Consider the following 23,420-nt stretch of genomic DNA (forward strand, 5'->3'; position numbering starts at 1 on the left):
TGCTCAGGTCATTTTCTCACAGTTCACAGGTTCCAGCCCTGTATCAGGTTCCACGCTTACAGTGTGGAGCTGGCTTGGGATTCTCTCTCTCCCCCTTTTCTCTGCCCCTCCCCTGCTCTTTCTCAAAATAAGTAAATACACTTTATAAAAATTATAATAATATATCCTTCATTATTGCTCATATTCACCTAAACTGCACAGAAAAGAATCTGAGAGCTGAACAAAAGAACTATATGAAATATGCTCAGAGAATTAAACTCGTCTGGTTAAAAAAAAAATCTCTTTTCAACTCACACATCATATTCAAGTATGTGGTAGTAGAGATGGTGGAGGAGGAGGAAGACAAGATCTGAAGTGCTATGGCACGCACACGTGCGCGCATATACACCATTTTGTAAGGGGAAAACTCCTTCAAAATGTTAGCTATGTGTTAATTTTCACTTGATGTTTCTAGGTACATCTTCGGTTCCATATTCAATATAACCACCATTTTAATACTAGTATTAAGATGTTTTATAGCCCTTTAAAATGCATGTGTCTACCCACTGGCAGGACTCCTCACAGAAAATACCAGAACTCCACAGGTTTTGGCTGGTCACATGAATGCCGAGTAAAAGGTATTTCCCAACCTGCTATGCATAGTGAAGTGCCTAAATCTTGGTCAACAGGATGTGTGTGTGTGTGTGTGTGTGTGTGTGTGTGTGCGCGCATGCGCGCGTGCATGTGTACATGTGTGATGCTAAGAAGTTGGTTATTTTCCACTCTCTAGTTCCCCCTTTCCACTGACTGGAAAGTAGCAACAAGTGAAGCAAGTGCCTCTGCCCCAGAGATGAGAGCCTCCTTCCTGGTAAGAATGGCAGAGCTGCCTGACAAGCTTGAGACATACCGTTTCTGGAATGTTGTCTGAGTAAAAGATATGTATCTTACTTAAACATTGAAATTTGAGGATACTGTTAAAGTTGATTCTAACATAAAAGCCTAAGTACTCAAGGTAAATTATTTGTAGAAAATTGTTAAACCATTGCCTCATCCTAAAGCACAAATAAATGTTGTAAGAGTTAGGGGATTGAAAATAAAACCATAAATTGAAACATATAAACATATTAATTTTATGTACATGAGCCCATGATGGCAAAGACCTGTCTAAACATTACATCAAAGGCAAAATCACAGAGAAAATGGTTGAGATACTTAACGGCAATACATTTTTAAAATAAATGAATGTCAACACTACATGAACAAAATTATAATGCAACTGAAAAATAAAAGAGAATCAATTTAGTTTAAGGCTTATGCACGTGATACATAAAAAGTTCTTAAAATCGATTAGTAAAACACATCAGTAAAATGGCAAAGAACGTTGTATAAATAATGATTCTTGGTTGCAAGTCATAGGAACCAACCATGGTTAATGTAAAGTGAATTATGTGTAAATTATGGGAAGTCTAAAAGGAAGGACCAGATTTAGAAAGGACAACAGAAGTAGTTTAGGAGGGTTTTGGCAGCATGAACTACTATGCAGTTTTCCCTGAATGCTGCCACTGGAATGAATGGGCAGGTCTCTGGAAGCAGGCAGAAATGGAAGATGGCAAAGAGAAGGTTGGCTGGGAAGTGCTCTCAGGAGATACACCCTCAATCAAATGAGGAAAGCAGGACTGGGCAGAGGGAGAAGCAGACGCACAGTGAGGATGCAGCTGAAGTCTCAGCCAGTCCTACAGGGTGCTCATTAGAGTCCCAAATAGAATGGTGGCCTTAGTACTGTCCCTTCAGCTAGTCCGGCCTTGGACTTTGGACTGCTCCCAGGCAAGGCAGTTCTCTCCAGAGGGAGGCACTGAGGCATGAGCAGCTAATAGTCCTAGCAACTGGACTTATTTTCTGACTTTGCATCATTCAAAAGTCAAAACTCTTGGGAGAGCCAGATGGTACATTTGTTAATGTGCTCACAATTGGCTGGGGTAGGCAAGGTCCTTGAATATTATATCCTTCAAAACTGCACAGAGCAGTCATTCCCATACCCTGCAAAAAAAAAAAAATGTATTTATATGCTATTACCACAAAAATGCAGGATGGAAGCCAGACTTCCAGGATATGTCAACAGTCTACTATAGATATCAAGAGGCAATTCAGATATATGTATATAAGATTAATAAACTTTAACAAGTTCACCCTCACCAGCAATCAATGATCTGAAAATTAAACCATTTTTTGCTAATCAGATTGACAAAGATAAGAAGATTCTTCTCAGAATTTGTAAGGGTGGAGGGAAACAGGCACTCAAGTAGAATGCTGATAGAAAAATACACTGATAAAAGCTTTGGAAAATCAATTTTGGATTGTATGCCAGAAGCTTTAAAAATACACATACCTTGCAGTTTCACTTCTAGGAATTTATCCTAAGGAAATAATAATCAATTATGAAGAAAGACATATGCACAAAGCAATACAGTATTGTTTGTTATATTCATAAAGGAAAGAAATAAACATTCAAAAAAAGGTTAGATTCAGTAAATTATGATAAATTCAAATGAAGAAATATTATGAAGCCATTAGGAATAATACAGTTGCAAGATATTTATATATACAGAAAGATGTTCATGTAATTGGTAAGTTTTAAAAATTACAAAAGACATAAAAATTGTTTAAAACCAAAAGGTAAATGTTATATTAGGGTGATGCATTACAAGTATATTTCTTCTATATTTCCTATGACTTCTATATTAAACACATTACTTCTATAATTAGAAAAATGTCTAATTAATGGACTTCATAAATATGAAATTTTTAATTTACATTCCAAAATTTCATGTCTTTGGAAATTGGTGGAAATAGAAGTATACTTTCAGTTCAAATTTCTTAAAAAACTGAAAACATTTTTTGACCAATCAAAAGAGTTGACATTTGGTGCCAGATCTGAAGTCTGATGTGAAAGCCCAGTTTCAAGTAAAAACAATTACTTCAACTATAAAAATATGTCTTTACCTTTACAATCATCAGTTGTTTTTTTAACTGGAATATTGAACCTAATAGTTTTGGCCTACATTTAAAGGAAGATTAAATTACTTGGAAAGGGCCCAGAAAAAAGTAATAAAAATAATTATGTACTCAAATATTGGGCTCTATAATGACACGTAAGCGGAAATCATTTAGAAAATAAAACAAAAAGTAACCTTACATTTCATGGGTTACCATAACACCTGAAGAATAGGACAAGAGGCAAAAACTTTGAATTATTAGAAGAATAATTTAGTTTAGCCATTAGGAAGAATGTCCTGTTCTTAAATAATATATTTGAGTGTGTATTACATGTCTAATATTATGGCTGTAAGAACTTGGAATCGTTAAAATATGTTGCTAAAGAAAAAAACTTTTTTTGTGGGGGGGGTCTGGCTGACTCAGTCAGTGGAGCATGTGACTCTTGATCTCAGGGTTGTCAGTTCAAGCCCCATGTTGGGTATAAAGATTAAACATTTTTTTAAAAAATAAATGAATGTTTTCTGTGTGTGTGTCAATGGTAGAATAACTATTCTATTTTTCAAAGTAGGGGCTTGCTACATAATCCTTAAGATCCCTTCCATGATTGTTTTTAAGATTTTTAATTATTTATTTATTGTGAGTGGGGGAGGGGCAGAGAAAGGGAGGAAGGGAGGGAGAGAGGGAGAGAGGGAGAGAGGGAGAGAGAGAGAGAGACTCCACACCCAGGGCAGAACCTGATGTGGGGCTCAATCTCACACTGTGAGATTATGGCCTGAGCTAAAATCAAGAGTTGGACACTAAAGTGACTGAGCCATCCAAGCACCCGGAGTTCCCTTCCATGTTTATGGTCTTAGATTTCAGGCATCCTAAACAATTATAAAAACATATCTCAATTATGCTTACAGTTTTTTGAAAATGAAATGGATTAATCATTAATGAATAGAAGATAAAAAATTAGACATTTTTCATTAAAAATGAAGGGAATATAGATATGGAATTTAGTTATGGGATACATTATAATATTTGACTCCATGGGGGGGGGAGGCAATTAAACTAAATAACAAGGTTTTTTTTTGTTTTTGTTTTTGTTTTTGTTTTTTTTTTGAGAGACAGATGGGAAGAGAGGGGGAAGGAGGGGCAGAGGGAGAGGGAGAAAAAGAATCTTAAGCAGGCTCCAGGCTCAGGATGGAGCCCCAGCTGGGGCTTGATTCCACGACCACAAGATCATGAACTGAACCAAAATCAAGAGTCAGACACTCAATAACTGAGCCACCCAGGCACCTCTAGGTGTGTATTTTTTAAAAAATGTTTATTTATTTTTGGGAGAGAGCGAAAGAGAGAGAGCAAGAGCATGGGCACATGCACCGCAGGGGAGGGGCGGAGAGAGAGAGGGAGGCAGAGGATGTGAAACAGATTCTGCGCAGCAAGCCTGACGTGGGGCTTGAACTGAAAAATCTCAAGACCTTGACCTGAGCTGAAGTTGGGCGCTCAACCAACTGAACCATCCAGGCTGCACCCCCCCTGCCCCCGCCCTGTGTGTATTTTTTAAGTGTTGGTGTGTAATGCTATTAAATTCTATTATTTTGAAAGTATAGTAAACACAGTGAATACAGACAAAACATCACTATAGCATACTTTAGTAATATATTTAGTATACAATGGTTTTAGTAACAGTTAGTTTTACTTTTTTTTTTTTTTTTTTTTTTTTTATTTATTTATTTTTTTGAGACAGAGAGAGACAGAGCATGAATGGGGGAGGGTCAGAGAGAGAGGGAGACACAGAATCTGAAACAGGCTCCAGGCTCTGAGCTGTCAGCACAGAGCCTGACGCGGGGCTCGAACTCATGGACCGTGAGATCATGACCTGAGCCGAAGTCGGCCGCTCAACCGACTGAGCCACCCAGGCGCCCCAGTAACAGTTAGTTTTAAAAGGGCCCACCCAGTAGGAGGAAAAAATGGACTTAAGGTGAATACAGGATAAATCCTCAGCCTAGGGTGTTATTCCATCTTTCAAATAAGTGGCAGCAAAATGTTACTAACAAATGCTTTAAAACTATACAAACTCTGAGGGCGTCTGGGTGGCTCAGTCGGTTAAGTGTTAAGAAGTTAAGCTTTAAGACTTCAGCTCATGTCAGGATCTCACAGCTCGTGATTTTGAGCCCCGGGTTGGGCTCTGTGCTGACAGCTCAGAGCCTGGAGCCTGCTTCAGATTCTGTCTCCCTCTCTCTGCCCCTGCCACACTCAAGCTCTGTCTCTCTCTCTCTCCTTCAAAAATAAATAATTAAAAAAAAAAAAAAAAAAAAAAAACTAAACTAAAAATCACTTAAATGCCTCCCAAAAACAAAATTTTAAAAATAAACAGGACACATCCATAAAAAAAAGATGCAATTTAAAAGTTTCAACTTACTACTGTTTCTTATTTTTGAATGAAATATTTAATGTTTGTATATAGTAGGGCTTACCATGTGTCTGGCACTGTTCTAAGCACCATACAGGTAGCAATTAATGTAATCCTCATAAGTCTAGGAGATAGCTACCATTATTATCCGTATTTACAAAGGAGAAAGCTGAGGCACAGGGGTCACACTAGCCCAAGTCACACGACAAGGTGCGCTTGAAGCTAAGAGTCAAATCCAAAGTTTGGCTAAGAGCATGCTTGTAACCACTACACTATTCTGTAAAAGTATTTCCTTCATATATTACTATTTGGTAACAATTTTGAACTTCAAAGTTTGCAAATGTTCACCACCTGCAGAGTTATAAGTATTAAAAGTAAATCAGTACAGAGAGAAGAATAACTTTTTCAATACAAAATTTGAGTGAAAGGGATTTCCTTGATTAGTTTTATGACAAATACATGTATTCATAGGTGGAAATGGGGAATGAAAAAAAGATTTTGACCAGGTTTATTTTAAATGTGTTACAGGCTTATAGCTGGGATAAGATTTAAACTCAATAAAACCTTGAGCTCTCTTTTTAGAAAGATATAACTTACAAATATAAATTTTTAAATAAGAATGTGATTGGGACTTGAGTAAGAAAACAAAATTATGACATTTACAGCATAAACAAGCTTCTCTAGGGTAACTTTTTTTTCTCCCCATAATAGGATAATTACTTTATTTGTCAAGAGAAATACCACTGGCCTAATCTGTATGCAGAATGACAGCCAGTAAGAAAGAAAAACCAATAACCACGTAGAATGCGAGGACACACAATATATTCAAGTAAAACCCACTGTAAAAAAAAAAAAGAAAAAAGGCTGATTTCAAAGGCTCCACTTGGCTTTGTATCTCACATATTCTAAAGCTGCAGGTATGAAGAGTTGTAGGTCTAACATAATCTATGCCTCCTTGTAGGATTTTTTGCATTTGTTAACTGAGAGGCTTGGAATAATAACCTAAGTCTCTTCTCGTCCTAAAATTCTAAGTACATTCACTACACACTAGCAAATACATTGCACATACAAATGCCACAGGCTAACTTTCTGACAAAAGGGGAAAATGAGCAAAACGATTGGAGTACTCCCTCATGGCACTTGACAAGCAGTCTGTTCTCCTGATGGTTAAGTCTCTAAATTCACACACGGTAAATCTTTTTTTTTTTTTTTAATTTTTTTTTTCAACGTTTATTTATTTTTGGGACAGAGAGAGACAGAGCATGAACAGGGGAGGGGCAGAGAGAGAGGGAGACACAGAATCGGAAACAGGCTCCAGGCTCTGAGCCATCAGCCCAGAGCCCGACGCAGGGCTCGAACTCACGGACCGCGAGATCGTGACCTGGCTGAAGTCGGACGCCTAACCGACTGCGCCACCCAGGCGCCCCAACACACACGGTAAATCTAATAAACAAATGTTGTATCCTGACAGTGTTTCTACAAGTTTCACATGCACAGTTTGATTACATCTCCTGGAACCCTTGCTCCCCACCATTACCCTCCCATTATGTTGGCTAATACACGGTACTAAATTCAATCTATTACTACTTTTCATCTGTCTCCATCTCTTGGCCCAGTTTAATACAGATAATCTTACTTTAAGAATGACTTCATCTGGTTTTCTTTTCAACTTTCAGGCCACTCCTCCTTTTTATCTAGTCTTTACATGTTGGAATTACACAAGGCTGGACTCTAGGCCTTCTTTTGAGCCCTATTACATCTACGTTGTTCAATATGGTAGCTACTAGTTCAGGGGGCTACTTAAGAAATTCAATAAAATTAAATTAAATATTCAGTTCCTCAGTTGCACTAGGCATTTCAAGTGCTCAAGAGCCACAAGTGGCTCATGGTTACTATACTGGGCAGCAGTGATATAGAACATTTCTATCACTGCAGAAAGTTCTGTTGTACAGTGTTGCTCTACACCATCTCCCTAAGTGATCTTATTTGTGTCCATGGGGTCTACTTGCAGAAGATCCCCACATCTGTACTCTGTCATACAAACTTTTCCTATGAGCCCAAAACCCATGTAGCCAAATACTTTTCCATTTAGATGTTTCAAAAGTATCTCAGCCACAATATGCTCTAGACCAAATTTCTCATAGTCATCTCCAAACCTAGTTTTAGAATGTTCATTTCCTCACTCATGTCACCATCATCTAACCCCAGGTACACAAAGTTAGAAAATGCATACTTTATTCTCTTTCATTCCTTAAACCCATTTCTAAGTCCTCTTAAGTACCTCTCAAATTTTCCCCTTCGTCATCTCCTGTGCATCCCACACAATCCAAACGAGCAAAGCTTGATTAGTGAAGACATCTCCCTGAATTTAAATATGCATTTTGGCTGAGTGACCTCAGACAAGTTACTTAATCACTTTTTTCCCTTAAACAAGTTTTTCATCTGTAAAATGGGGGCAATGCTAGGATTTTCTTCATAGTGTTGCTGTAAGAATGAAGTAAGATTATGAATGCAGAGTCGAGCACAGAATCTAGGACAAGTTCCGTATAAACGTTGGCTAGTGGTACTGCTATCATTTTCTGCCTAGATTACTGAAATTGTATCCTTTCTTATTCTTGCCCCTCTCCACAATCTTCTGCCACAAAATCACTAGAGAGACTTTTAATAAATTTAAATCTGGTCATGTCCCCCTCTGCCTCCCTGGAAACCCCTTAATGGTTGTATAGGGCTTTTAGAATAGAGTCATCTCTTATCACTCTTGTCTCTTAATCTCCATGCTTTAACCAAACTGGCCTCAAGCTCCTTAGGCCATGTTCAGTCCATGAGGGCTTTTGCCCACAATATTACTCTTTTTTGAACCCCTCCCCCCACTCCTGCAAGTTCTCACCCTTCAGACCTCAGCTGAAAAGTCACTTCCTCCCTCACTAAGTCTGGCCCCCGTATTTTGCATTCTCATTGTACTATGTTCCTCTCTGTCCTAGAACTTCTCAGCTTGCAATTACACATTTCTATGAGTGACTACTATTAATTGCTATACATGTATTTGTTTCCTCCAATGGATATCTCGGACTGAGCTCCCGATATGCCTCCTACCCAACCCTGCTCTATTCACCATTTCCTCCATCTCAGAAAATAGTAACGCGATTCTTTCAGTTGCTCAGGCCAAAGGTGGATTCCCTTTCACCCTCTACATCTATCAAAAAATTCTATTGCTTCCCTAATTCAACCACGTCCCTCCCACCCCCATTTTCACTACTACCCATTATGGCCAAGCCATACCATCACCTCTTGGATTGCTGAGTTGCCTCTTAACATCTCCTTGTTTCTTTCTTTGGCCCCACCACTTACCTTCTTGTATATTTACAAGGCAGTTAGGTTCATGTCTTAAATATATGTCAAATCATGTCATTCCTCAACTCAGACACTCCAATAACTTGCCATCTGCTAGGAACTAAAGTGACCTTCCCACCCAAATGCATATGTGAGAGCCCTAATTCAGCTAACTGTATTGGAGATGGTGCCTTTTGGAAATGATTAAAATTAAATGAGGTCATAAAGGTGGAGCACTGATTAGATGAAAATGGTCCCCTTATAGGAAGAGACACCAGAGTTCTCTATCCACCAAGTGAGGACACAGTGAAAAGACTGTAAGGTCTGTAAGCCAGGAAGAAAGCCCTTACCAGGAGCTGCCCATACTGGCACCCTGATCCTAGACTTTCTAGCTTCCAGAACTGTAAGGAAATAAATTTCTGTTATTTAAGCAACCCAATCTATGGTACTGTGTTATGCCAGTCGAAACCAATATACCATCTCACTCAAATTAAAAGCCAAAGTCCTTCCAAGAGCCAATGGGGGGGGGGGGGGAGGGGTCCATTCTGGTCTATCCTGCTTCCAACCCCTAAACTCTCCAACACAATTGCCTTTGATTCTTCCCATCCCTTCAAACAGCTTTTGCCACACTGGGCTGTATCTAATTCCATGGACACGTCAGGAATATTCTCACCTTTCGGTCTTTGCTTTTCTGCTCCCTAGAACAGTATTTCCCCAAATATACAGAGAACTCCATCATTCAAATGTCGCCTTCTCAGTGGGGCCCTTCCATGACAAATTTTGCCACCTCCATCTCACACACATATCCCATTCTCCTTCCTCTGCACTCACTACTCGCTGGCTATACGTTTTATCTATTTGTCTTTATTGACTCTCTCTCTCCCAAGGGAGACTACGATTTCCATTAGAAGCGACTGTCTGCTTTGCTCACTGTCACACCCTCAAAATACGGAGCACCGCATAGTAGGTGCTTACCATTTGTTCAGCTCAATGAATAATGAATCCCAAGAGCTACCAAATTAGCATCCCTAACACACAGATCTGCTACTAAGGAAGCCATGCCCTTGTAGAAACTGCACTGCTTTAAGGACTGCCTGATTTTTCTGGCCTCTTATGGTTTTCTCCTACTATCGCTAAAGCTCAAGAAGGACTTTAAAAACTGTGGCTACAGGATTCAAAAGTGGTTCCTTCCTGTCTCCATTTTTTACAACAGAAATAATAAATGTAGAAGAAAAGTTGCAAAGGTCAGATAAGATCATGGGTATCACAATTTCTTGAAAACTCCCTGGTTGCCAACTTTCTTCACAGCATTTCCAAAGAACCCTGCAAGCTCCACGGCTCTTTGGTCACGTTTTCAGGGTCCAGCAAAGGATGGTGTTTATCCCCAGAGATAAAGTTTTAAATACACAAGCATAAATAAAAGACAAGGGATCGAAGAAACCATTCGTTGCTGTTAGCTGCTTTTACGTGGGGCTGGGGATAGAATTTAGGTTAAAAATAGATTCTGCTGCTAAGAAAGTTGCAAAATCACGATATTCCTGTACATTTCACAGAAGAGAAACCAGGCTTGCGGAGGAGAGGAGGAAAACAGGAATTCCTCAAAACCTAAACCAAGCCCAAAGTTCCCGGTGAGCGCTCCACGGTTAGTCACTGCTCTACAGTTAGTTACTTCAGTGTATTCACTTCCGAGCTGAGCTTCCTTTTCTTTCTGGAAATGCCTCAAGTTAAGAATCGCCTCGAAACGGTAACGTATCACCACTAAGCTCCCTTCTCACCTTCAAACATCACAGCTTTTAAAATAAAGGTGTCATCGAAGCGTGGACACACCCACTGCATCTCCACTGGAATGAGTTTCTGGTTATGCAAATCTAACGCGGCCAGGCGGGGAGTCGACCGCCTCAAAAGCTGCACAGAGGAAATCCTGCCTCCCCCTAAGGCTCTGGCCTGGGGTGAGGGCCGGCAGTCGCGGCGGGCCGGAGCAGCGAGCGGACCTCGCCTCGGGGCGCCCCTCGGCGGCCACTCCGGAAGCACCTGCAGGCCCGACGGGAAAGCCCCCGGCATCACCCACGGGAGCGGGGGGCGGCCGGCAGCTCTAGCACCGCCTCGGGTACCACACGCCTGAGGTGAAGCGGCCCTGCCGCATCTCGCGAGATCTCGCCGGCGCAGCCCAAGTACTGCGAGCTCAGAACTTAAAAAAAAAAAAGAGACAGAGAGAGAGAGAGAAATCGAAGAGAGAGAGAGAGAGCGCTCCTGGAGCCGCTGCTGTGGTGGCAACTGCCGCGGGAGCATCAGCAATCGGCGTGCGCCGAAGCAGGACTCGGCCGCCCCTTCACCCTCCGGGCCGGACGCGGTCCGCAGGCTGCTCCGCCGAGGCCTGGGCTGCCGGCCCATTGACGTGCAGCCCCAGGGGCGGGGAGAGAGGGAGGCGGCCGGGGGCCCTCTCCTCTTCGCCGCAGAGGGGGCGGGGGAAGGAGGTGGAGGGGTGGGGGGAGGGCGACGGAAGAGGAGGTAGCGGCGCGGAGATCCCGGTGACGGCGGTAAGGCGGTGCGCCGCCGCGCCTGCTCCTTGAGCGCGCTGCCGGTGCTGCTCGCGCTGCCCGAGGCCCGGCGCGGACTGGACGGAGGCGATCCTCGCGCAGGCAGCTCTCGCGTGGGGTCTCGCCGAAACCCGGGAGGGCCGGGACGCCGAGGGAGCGTCCGCCGCGCGACGCTGCGGGACCGCGGGTGGGCGGGCTGAGGGGCGGAGGAGCAGCCGACCCCGCCTCCCGCGTGCTGCAGCCGGAGCCGCCACCGCTGCGGCCCCGCCGAGGCTTTAAACAGAGGGGCCCGCCCCGCGCCCACTGCACTCGCGCGCCGACTCGGCTGCCGGCGGCGTTTGTGCCGGTCCGGGCTAGCGGCGGCGACTGGCGGGTGGAGGGGCGAGCAATTCCGTCACCTGGCGTCGTGGCCGCAGGCACCGCCGGCGGGGGGCGCGGAGGGCTTGCAGCCCGCGACGTCCGCCAGGCTCTCTCAGTCTGCCGGGGGTCGGGCGGCGATGGAACCGGGGCCCACGGCGCCCTCCTCCGGCGCCCCGAGGCTTCCCGGGGTCGGTGAGACGCCGCCAGCTGCCGAGCTGGCCGCCGCCGCGGTGGACCTGCCTGGCACGGCCGTGCCCTCAGCGTCCGAGGATGCTGCGGCCGCGAGCCGGGGCGGCGGCGGGGTCCGCGGGGAGGGCGCCGCGGCGGCTGGGGACGGACTGGGCAGACCTCTGGGGCCCACCCCGAGTCAGAGCCGCTTCCAGGTGGACCTGGTTTCCGAGAACGCCGGGCGGGCTGCGGCGGCCGCGGCGGCTGGTGCCGGGTCTGGGGGCAAGGAGACCCCAGCGGACGGGAAAGCTAGCGGCGAAAGCGCACCAGGCAAAGGCAGCGAGGAAGCCAAGGGCCGCTTCCGCGTAAACTTCGTGGACCCGGCTGCCTCCTCATCCGCCGATGAGAGCCTGTCGGATGCGGCGGGGGTCGGAGGCGAAGGGCCCAACGTGAGCTTCCAGAACGGCGGGGACACGGTGCTGAGCGAGGGCAGTAGCTTGCACTCGGGCGGCGGCGGCGGCAGTGGGCACCACCAGCACTACTACTATGACACCCACACCAACACTTACTACCTGCGCACCTTCGGCCACAACACCATGGACGCCGTGCCCAGGATCGATCACTACCGGCACACCGCGGCGCAGCTGGGCGAGAAGCTACTCCGGCCCAGCTTGGCTGAGCTCCATGATGAGCTTGAAAAGGTGAGCTCTCCCGGCCCCTCTCCCTGCATCCCTCTCACCAGCCCTCCCTCTTTCCCCAACCACTGGTCCTCCTTGACCGGGGGGATGTGGCCGCCGGCTGGCCACGGGTGAGGTGGCGGGAATGGACGTGCACGACTCCGTTGGCTTCTCAGCAGTCAGCTGTCAAGGGTGGAATTGCAGAGGAATGTAACTTAATCTCATAAAAGTTTGCAGCGGGTTAAGCTAGTTAGGTAATGGAAGAGAGGCTGCGTGTAACAACCTTCACCATCCACTTGTGTGTCTCCTGTATACTTTTTCTCCCCCACGCTGTAACAGTCACCATCCCTCTGAATGACAGTTGTGCTTGTGGGCTCCTTAAAGGGAATGTGCGAGGAGGTTTAGGTGAGGATGTCTCTGGGGAGAGAGGGGAGAGCACCTACCATCTGCGCCCTTTTTAAAGGTTGTAGTGTATGGCTTATGTACACCCACTAGGGGTCTCGAGAGTGGGAACGCTAGTGTTTCAAGGGAGAATCTTAACCGGATGTGTTTATTATAGTCTATGAATTATTAAAGCTGAAACCTGCTATCTTGACTATGCAAAGGATTATACAGATATTGAGATATGCTGTTCCTGATAATGGCATAAATCTGTTTTTTATTACGTAGATTTTTGGAGAGGACTATATAAAAAGATTACCGGGAGTCGGGGGAACGCAAAGTCCAAAATAGGGGGACTGCAGAGAAAGAAACAGAGCGAGAAACAAGAGAATTGGTTTTTTTCTGTGAAGGATGTCCATAACTTCTGGGGTCCTGCGTAACTGGTTACACTTAGTGAACAGAAAACCATCCCTATAAGGTCTATTGATGTCTGCAATTCTGTTTTTTATGGCCACATATGATTTTTATTTCTTCAGGGCCCAATATTATTATTTTGAGATAACCTCAACACTTTGAGATTTGATTAATATTTAACTTTTATGAGTTCGGATTACTTGATTTCCACTTTAACAAGTATATAATGATTACATCGATGAGATATTGTGAATACAAACGTGGAAAAGTTTAAACACAGAAAGTATGTAATTTTTTTTGGATGTGATTATTTGATCTCATACAGTCATTTCATACAAGACTATACTTGTCTTAGTGTTTGATAATGTAACATTCATACAGTTTGAAATAATTACAGAGGTCCCAATACTTAGAGCTTAGTGACTCTTTAAACACCTGACATCATTTAGCTTTCGATAATACTACTCCTGTTATTCCATTCTGGTATTTTGTCATATCAGAAGAAAAATGATTTTTAAAACACTTACACTTCTATACTCTCTTTCAAATTTATTATTTTTACCCTTTCAAAACTATACATCTTTGTAAAGTAGATGTGTAGGTGGTAATTTCTCTTTTATTACAGCATTTTTATTATTTAAAAAATCATAAAGCTGTATTTCAGATAACACCAAAGCTGAGTAGTTTAGTAGTAAAGCAGTCTAAATTTACCCATAAGTGTTAAAAAGGGTTTTTAAATGGAAGTATGTTATAGACCTTGGACTTGTAAGCATCCTATAAAATTGTCTGAATAGCAAAGCACTTCGAGTTCTCCAAAACTTGAGGGTTTGTGTTTGGGAGCTTTTGATCAGTTTACAGTGTCTTAAAAAGAACACCTGTATTGTTAGCTGTGTGGTTGAAGAAACCACTCAACCTTTTCAGCCTCCTCTCCTGCTTATTTTGAAGACTTCATTTTGAAGATTAGAAAGAAATGAACATCAAGGCCCGTGTTCAGTGCCTGGAAAATAGTGGCTAGTATAGTTATTATTTGATACATGTTGGTCCTTCAGAAAGTACATAAACTCTAGGATTCTCTTAATTTCTACTTTATTAGATGAATATAGTATATAAAATGTTATGTTCATAGTTCATTTATGCAACAGGTGGTATAATGAGTTGTTTATAGTTCTTGTTTGTTTTTGTTTTTACCTTCTGCCCCTTGGTTCCTTTATGGTCGGTGAAAAAGGTATGTTAGGTTAACTAAGCATAGAATCTCCTATGGAAGATAATTTTGTTTAGAATTTAGCAAATGGACTGAAGAAACATGTCACGTTAAGGAATACAGATGTGGATATAGAGATATACCACTGTTGAAGGAGGGCAGGAAAGGGGTTATAACACAGTTTGATTAGATCCCAAAAGGTTGTTCATCACCCAGTCTAGATTTACTTTTACCTGCATAAAATCTCTTCTAAACTTCTAGCCCTCAATGAATCATAATATTTAGAATTCTGTAACATTGAATTCTAGCACTTGATCAGTGTCCTGTAGGCTGCTTTGGTCACTGAGTGCTTAAGAACCTACCTTAACTGGATCTAACTCTGTGCCATGTTCTATAGCAGGACAAAAGAAGTAAAAGACAAGAACTCTAGATCCTTATTAGGAGAAAGAACTATATTCTCAGTCTTCCACTTGAATTTCTTTCTTTGCCCACCACTGTGACTTAAACGTTTTTTCCCTAAAAATCCAAATGAAGTGAAATAAATATTCATGCTGCATCTTGCTGTCTTATGCAGCCATTGTAGAGCCAGGACTCATGAGTTTTTCCATTTATCAAATATTTATTGGAGACAGGAGTTTGTTAGGTATTGGCCACCTGGCTATTGGTACTGTGGGTTGATGCAGTGGTCAGCAAAACAAATATTGTGCCTAGATATACCGTAACCAAATAGTTGCACAAATAACATAGTTTTACCAACTTTATTTGCAGTGCTATGTAAGAAAGATATAGGGTCTAGTAAGGATATAATGGGACCTGATCATATTGGAGTTGGGAAGGCTTGTTTTCAAGAAATGTGACATCAAGCTAAAACCTAGAGGGTAAGTTAATGATAGGGCAGAACAGCATTCCAGGCCTAGGGAACAGTATATGTGAATATAGTGAGGGGAAGAGAGTGGTGTGTCCAAAGAACTATCAAGAGGCCAGTAGAAGATTTTATTATAGATACAGTGGCAGGTTCTTGAAGGATTTTTCGTGAGGTAGCAACATGATCTGTTTGGTTTGAACATCTCTGGCTGCTGGATAAAGAATGGATTGGCAGGGGCAACAGTGGAAGCAGGGAGACCCAAGCTATTACTGAGTTACAGATAATAACAGTTGGTGGCAGAATGAGTTACATGCAGGTGGATTGGATATGGGAGTGAAAGAGAAGCGGATTCCCCGATTTTGGACTTGAGCAACTGTGTAGATGGTGCCACCATTGCCTGAGGTGGCCAACCCAGGGGAAGGACTAGATAAGAGAGGGGAAAGAGAGAATTGTGTTTTGAGTAGTATCTTGAGCTGGTGAGATAATTAGCCCAAGAGTCATATTGAGGGAGGGGGGCTGAATACATGTTATATCTACATAAACCTTATGTATATGTATGTATATACACATATGTACATACACACGCAGGTATGTGTACATATATGTGTATGTATATACATGCGTATATACGTGTGCATATACAAGAAAAATATATATGTGTGTCTATATACAGAGAGAGAGAGAGAGAGAGAGAGAGAGAGAGAGAGAACGCGCACGCACGCGCTGAAGTCATGGACTTGAAATGACTTCAGTAGAGTGGGAGGATAACAGAAAAGAATTCGAGTCGGGGAGGGGCGCCTGGGTGGCTCAGTCCGTTAAGTGTCCAACTTTGGCTTAAGTCGTGATCTCACGGTTTGTGGATTCGAGCCCCACATCCGGCTGTGCTGTCAGCATGGAGCCTGCTTGGGGTACTCTGTCTCCCTCTTCTGCCCCTCTCCCGTGCAGGTGCATGTGCACAGTTTCTCTCTTTCTCTCTCAAAAATAAACAAACATTAAAAAAAAAAAAAAGGAAATAAGGTCTGGGGTTGGGAATAGGGAATGTGTAAGTCTGTTAGAAGTTGAGGAGACGAGAGCAAGGGGAACTGAGAAGGAGCTGCTAGGCTGGTGAGAAATAGCCAGGATAGCAATGTCAGGGAAGCTGAGAGAAGAGTTTTAAAGATGCCAGAAACTCTTCAGTGCTGATGCCAGGAATTTTTTTTTTTAATGTTTTTCAAAAACTGAATCCAAAGTAGTGATTCTTGCCCCTACAAGAAGAAATTTAAAAGTGAAAGGCAAACAAGCGTTTGATGGGCAACTTCACTTACAGATGGACAACATGATGATCAAATGTAGAAAAGTTGGGTGGTAGACAATCCATAATAGCTTCTACTGGATTTAAAGCATTACTAAAAGAGTTCTAAAGGTAGAATTACCTTTGCACAGTAGTCCTTAGTCAAAGCTTGAGAGCCTTTGGTGGTTGGATGTCAGGACTTTGCATATGGCCTCTCTGTTAACAGCCTTTTTCCCTAATAAGAGGAGGAACTACATTTAGTGTCTTTTATGTCTCCCTGAGCTTACTCATTTTTCATACGTTGCGTCAGAAGCAGTTCTTACACATGTTATTCGTGATAAAATGGGTTCACAGAAGCTGAAGAAATTACTTACTGCTACTCATAGAAAGTGATACAACTGGAAATCACTCCCAGGGATTTCTCACTTTAAGGCTTAGAAATAGTAAGTAGCTCTTATCTCTTACTATGATCTCTTCTGCCTTCCTGTTCCCCAGACATGCTGTGAGATGACAGGGATGTTGAGGGGGACATGTTGGAGATTACCAACATCATCCCTCTGCCCTGATTTCCTTAAGGTGGAATGATTATATAACTGAGAGATATGAGGAGGAATGCTTGTGAAAATGTGATTATTGATGAACATGACTGTCGCTTTCATAGGATATGGGCCTGTGTCTCATTTATCTCCATACAGAGAATAGGTACTTAATAAACATTTGTTCATTGAATGTATCAGGGTAGGTAGTTCTTCCTTCTTAACAAGGAATTTACGTAGAACATCATACAGTATGTTGTCTCCACGTACTCGTGTAGCTGCTTCTCTGAGTGGGTTGCATTGATTCTTGGACAAGAAATTCCACACACTACTAACTACTTCAGTACATAGCTTGCGTCCTTGAAGGTTCCTGAAGGAACAAGAATGGGTCACATCCTGGGAAGGGAGGGCGGGTAGGAGAGTGCCAGGACTGAATAAAGGTGGGAACCTGATAAGAAATATTTGCACATGGCAAAGTCAAACTTGAGAGATTTTACACTTTTGCCAGGGGCTCTACCCTGCTTAACCCAAGCCACCTGAAGTGAAAGCTGGTTTTTCCATAATACTGTACATAGTCCCCCAGGTTGTCTACCCTGCCTGGGTAGAAGGAAAGATAAACTTTGGGATTTAAAGTGTGGCAGAACTGTACATTGCTATCATAATTGATGTCTTCCCAATCCCATGAGACTGGAGGGGACTTGAGGGGGACATGTGTTGGTTTTTTGTTTTTAACGTATATTTTATTTTTTGAGAGAGAAAGGACAAACGGTAGGGGCAGAGACAGAGGGGGAGACACAGAATCCAAAGAAGGCTCCAGGCTCTGAGATTCAGCACAGAGCCTGATGCAGGGGTCGAACACACAATCATGAGATCATGACCTCAGCCTAAGTCAGATGCTTAACTGACTAAGCTACCCAGGCAGCCCTCTTGGTTCTTTGGTGTTGAGTGTGTTTGTTTCAAATAATTTTTTTAATGTATTTATTTAATTTGAGAGATAGAGAGCACAAGTAGGGGAGGTGGAGAGGCAGAGAGAGAGAGAGAGAGAGAGAAAGCGAGCGAGCGAGAATCCCAAACATGAGGATTGTAAGAATTTGCCAGGGCAGAATCCAACACAGGGCTTGAACTCAGGAAATCAAGAGTTGGACACTTAATCAACTGAACCACCCAGGTGCCCTTTAAATAAATTTTAACTCCGTGTTTCATATATGTGTTTGGAATGTTTCCTGTAGTAATCCTATTGATACCTTGCTGAAGTGAAATGAATATGGATTTAGTTGTTCAACAAATCCTTACTGAGCACCAGCAGCAACAGCACTGTTTTAAGTGCTGGAGATACAGCCATGAACAGAGACAAGTCATGGAGCTTTCATTCTAGTGTTAGGAGAAAATAAGCAAATGGGTCAGATGTAATTACTGTGCAGAAAAATTAAAGGTGGTGATGGCTGGGGTAATGCTTTATAAGGGTGGTCAGAGAGGGCTTCTCTGAGGCACGAACAGACTCTAGATGAGGGATCACCCCTTGCAGGTACTTGGGGTAGAAGAGCAATCTAGGCAGATGAGTGAACAGCACCATAACCCTGAGGTGGAAGTGTGTCCGGGGTGATTGAGATACGAAAAGGCAGCAGTACTGGAGGAAAAAGGGAGAGAGAGGAGAGGAGGTCAGAGCAGTTGTGAGGAGCAAACCTAAAGTAATGGTGTTTGAGGTGATGACAGGTGTTAAGGTGCTAGGTATATTTAAAAGATAGAATTGTTGGGATTTGCTGATGGTTTGGGTGACGGGTGTGTGGAAAGATTAATGCTAGGGTTTGTTCCCTGTTTGGAATGGAGTTGATACTTGAGATGAGGAAGATTGTGGAAAGAGCAGGTTTGGGAGGTGGATTCAAGAGTTGGTTTCATTGTGCAAATTATTTCTACCATGGGGCAGACACTAACAAAATGACAGCCTCTACTTTGTGAAATAATAGTACTTAAAAATGAGTTTTAATTTGTAGCTTAAAAATGTGCTTTTATACTTCAAATTTTAGGTCAAGCCATGAATCAGTAGTTGTTCAGAAAGAGTATACAGCAGAGTACAAAGAGTGGGCAACAAAGGAGTGAGGGATGGACAACAATGAAAACAACTTAAAATAATTGAAGTTAAAAACATATCAGTGTTTTCTTATTTAAAATATGAAAGCTGTCATCTGCCACTGACTCCTTTATCCTGTGATTTTTTTTACTAGCATCTGTATCAGTGCTGTCTAAAAGCTGTTACGAAAAACTGGTACTGATAGAGAACTTGGGGATTTCTAATTAGAAGGTGGGAAAAATCTAAAAAGCAAAAACAGCTTAGTGGAATGTTGTCTCTGCAGAAGCTAATTATGACAGGTGATTTGTAGTGCCCTTGGGCTCTGAAATTTCCTTGCTTTAAATTTACACTATGCTGTTTTTCAACATTGACTAATGAGACATTCATCTAGGTTGAGAATCATAGAAACATCTGAGATTGTTCTTTGTTTTGGTGTCACTTAGTTCCTTCAACAGTGTGGTTTCTAACAGAGTTAACTATATAAGTCATTTTGGGGTTTTGTGGAGGGTAGGTGACTTTGTAGGGTAGGCTTGATTTTTCCAGTGGAGATTTAAAGGACCTGTGAGGACCCTAACCACCTGCTGTGCTATGGCTTCTGTGCTATCATTTTATTTAAATAGTTCTTGTTAAAGTGACCGGTGACCTCCATCCTATTACCATGTCCAGAAAACCTCCTCCCCTCACCCCCACCTCCTCAGCATTCAGCCTTCCAGCAGAATTTGTTTTCTCTTGAGCTCTTCTTTGCCCTTCTTTGGACTTTGTAACACCACTTTGCCTTTTAACTTTTCTCCCTTTCTGGCTCTTTGAGCACGTGGTCTTAGGCAGTCTCCATCATGTCCAAATTGGCCTTCCTCAAGGCTTGATTCTGCCTTTTCTTCTTCCTCTGTTTTCCTTTTTCTTTCCCTATGCTGCATCATCTGTAGGCTAATGAATCCCCAAATTTTGTGTCCTACCCACATCTCTTTAGTGCATTCAGGACATCCAGTGACTATGGGATATTTTTGCTTCTTATCTGAAGGACACCCTGTACTCACACACTTAGGATTTTCTCCCTCCCATTCCAAAAGCAAAACGACCCAGGCATCTTCCAGTATGCCCTATGTCTCCATGGATGGTACCACTATTCATTGTGTTACACAGGTGTGAAGTATATGAGTGAGTCATCCTTGATACTTTTTTTCATCCTCCCTCATTGAGTTTATCACCAAGTGCTTTCTATCCCCTTTATTTCCTAAATATTCTTTTCATCTTCACTGTTCCCATCCTAAACCAAACTGTAGCATGTCCCTCTGTAACCTAATAACTGGATTTCCCCTATTCACTGTGCACTCCCAACACTGTTGTACCTAGAGTAGTTTTAAAACGAAAAGGATATGTTATCCCTTGGCTTAAAACTAGCACTTCATTGTCCGTGTCTGGCTTACCTGTTCCTCACTGTTTCAGTTACTCGGTGGCACAGTATTTCCTTTGGCCATAGGGCCTTTGTACATAATATTGTCCAAGATCTCTTCCTCCCTTCTCCTCCATACATGCATTGTTAACTTTTCAGTTTTTAGATTTCACTTCCATCCTATTTCCTCAGAGAGGAAGCTTTTATCCTCTAGCTGGGACAAAACGCTTCTTCCCTGAGAGCCTTTATATCATGTAATAATAGTATATTTATTAATGTGGTTATTTGAATTGGCATGAGTTGACTTCAGGCTCCCTGAGAAGCAAACTATGTCTGTGGCTACTTATCATTATGTGTTTCTAGTACCTTTTATATAGTTTTGACTGTAGCATGCCCTGAACCAATACATTTTGAAATAGAGAACTCATTCTTTGTAAATTAATGGAATACAAAAGAATCTTATACTCTTTGACACACCTTATATTTGTTATTTAGAATCTCTAAAGGACATTTGACAGACAAATTACTCCAATATGCATATTGGGAGTTTAAGAAGCCAAAGAGGCCAGTAAGTAACCTGTCCAAAATCCTAGGACTTGTAACTACCTGAGCCAGGGTTGGAACTTGGAGCAAATATTCTGACTTTAAGTTGGTGTTAATTCCAGGATCCTGTAGTTTAATACTGTATAAGTTCTTTGTTTTTTCGGTGATTGTTTTCATTTTTAAATACCCATGACAGTTGTTTTTAAGTTCATTGAAGATAATGTAGGAGAGATTTGGAATCCTCAGTATTATTGTATGAATGTATATCTTTTTCTAGTGGAAAGTCTTGTAAAAAAATTATAAGAGGTGTGCCTGGAAGGCTCATTCGGTAGGTCATGATCTCGCATTTTGTGAGTCGAGCCCAGCATCGGGCTCTGTGCTGACAGCTCAGAGCTTCATGCTGCCTCAGATACTTGTGTCCACCTTTCTCTCTGCCCCTCCCCCACTCACATTCTGTCTCTGTCTCAAAAATAAATAAACATTAAAAAATAAAAATTTTAAAAATTAAACATAAGAAAGTTTTTTTTGTTTTGTTTTGTTTTTAAGATCTAATTGTCAGTAATCTGCATACCCAAATGGAGCTCAAACTTCTAACCCCAAGATCAAGAGCCCTATGCTCTGCTGACTGAACCAGCCAGTCGCCCCTGAGGAAGTTTGTTATAAATGGAATCTTAACTAAGGTTTTGTTTCCTCTGCCTTTCCCTATCCGTACAACCTCCCAAAAGACCTAAATTTTTTAATGTTGTAGGGCTATGCTTTCTGCTAGTGTAACCAGTAGTCCTATGTGGCTGTGAAACTAAGTCTAAACTTAAGTTTAAAATTCAGTTTTTCGGTTACTAGAGCTACCTTTTATGTGCTTGAATACCCACATGTGGCTAATGGCTACCCAAGTGGGCAGCTGGAGAGCTGGAAAATTTGCATCCATTAGAGATCCATTAGAACATGCTATCAAGGGAAGTAATACTTAATAGGACTTTTTTCCTTCCTTCATTTCTCCTTTCTTTTCTTCCATATTAAATAGCCTAGTTTAACTAAAGTCAGGGGTGTCTGGGTGGCTCAGTCGGTTGAGTGTCCAACTTCAGCTTAGGTCATGATCTCCATAGCTCATGAGTTCGAGCCCCACATCAGGCTCTGTGCTGACAGCTCAGGGCATGGAGCCTGCTTCGGATTCTGTGTCTGCCTCTGTCTCTGCTCCTAACCCACTTGCATTCTCTCTCAAAAATAAACATTAAAAAAAAATTTTAATTATTAAAGTCAAATTTTCTTGTAATTTTGCATGGGATCCTTCCTCATATAAAGGTGTTTAGACATATTAGGCCCTCCATGAAGTGTTTGTTGAACAGTGGAAACTTCCCATTTCCATCTGAGACTGAAAATCTGGGTCTTTAATTGGAAAGGTTATAAGGAATTTCTTAATATTGTATAAAGTGTTAAGGTTTCCAAAGCACTCTTAACTTACATATCTGTATTTGGTCTTCAAATCTATCTTTGGAGGAGGTAAGTTTTAAGAAGATCTTGAAGTAGCAGTCTCATTTTGCAAGGTCTGGTTTGTCTAAAGTCAACACAACTGATACTTGGTGAGGCTGAATGTTGTTGAAACTGGGTCTTTGCCTTCCTCTCCTTTTCTTCTGAACCAGTGATTTCTAAATAAGAATCCCCTGGAGAAAAACTACAGACTCCTTTCTTCCAAAATTTTTAAAAAGCTTTCCTGGTGTTTCCCAGAGAGCCAGGTTTAAGAACCAGTGTCCCAGAGCATGTTGAGAGTCTTACACTTTGGTTATGCCTGTGACAGTAGTACATTGTTATTTTCTTGATGTGCTGATGATACTCAACTTTAAAATACCCTTATATACGATAAGGGTACTACTCTCAAGATCTCCCTTTAACCCTTCAATAACATGTACTGAATTGCATTAAGTTACCAGTTATTGGATATCTGTCGTGTTTCAGGAGCTTTCTGTAGTCTGAGCACAGTTAACTTCCAAACCAGGTAATTTATCAGTAGACAAACTCAGAGGCTAATAGAACTTGCCGAAGTCTCTTAGCCAGTAAGTGATAGATGGCTGTTTATACATACCTGGAAACATTAACAAAAGCTTACCTGTGAGGTATTAGGGCCAACATGTATATTGCTTTTTAAGTGGCATCTTAAAATCCTGTAGGGAGGGGCGCCTGGGTGTCTCAGTAGGTAAAGCTTCTTCTGACTTCGGCTCAGTCATGATCTCACAGTTCATTGGTCAGAGCCCGGTGGCAGGCTTTGTGCTGAAAGCTCAGAGCCTGGAGCCTGCCTGGGATCTCCTTCTCTCTGC

At 42.3% G+C, this 23,420-nt stretch overlaps 2 protein-coding genes across 2 annotated transcripts in view; one reads left to right on the top strand and one right to left on the bottom strand.

Annotated features, from left to right (window-relative positions):
* Nucleotides 1-1,095: 1,095 nt before the first annotated feature.
* Nucleotides 1,096-11,480, bottom strand: LOC125160712 (uncharacterized). Its single transcript, XM_047849938.1, has 2 exons — nucleotides 10,477-11,480; nucleotides 1,096-2,016 (listed from the first exon to the last, which is right to left on the bottom strand). The coding sequence occupies exons 1-2, from the start codon at nucleotides 11,090-11,092 to the stop codon at nucleotides 1,985-1,987; spliced, it is 648 nt and encodes a 215-aa protein (XP_047705894.1). The 5' UTR covers nucleotides 11,093-11,480; the 3' UTR covers nucleotides 1,096-1,984.
* The window catches only part of SLC12A2 (solute carrier family 12 member 2), a 107,668-nt gene continuing 95,705 nt past the window's right edge, over nucleotides 11,458-23,420 (top strand). The window contains exon 1 of the mRNA XM_047849887.1: nucleotides 11,458-12,467. Coding sequence (XP_047705843.1) covers nucleotides 11,736-12,467 — 732 coding nt within the window. The 5' untranslated portion in view covers nucleotides 11,458-11,735. The remainder of the gene's footprint in view (nucleotides 12,468-23,420) is intronic.

Source organism: Prionailurus viverrinus, chromosome A1 (genome assembly GCF_022837055.1).
Source record: "Prionailurus viverrinus isolate Anna chromosome A1, UM_Priviv_1.0, whole genome shotgun sequence".
In the NCBI taxonomy this organism is placed as follows: Eukaryota; Metazoa; Chordata; class Mammalia; order Carnivora; family Felidae; genus Prionailurus; species Prionailurus viverrinus.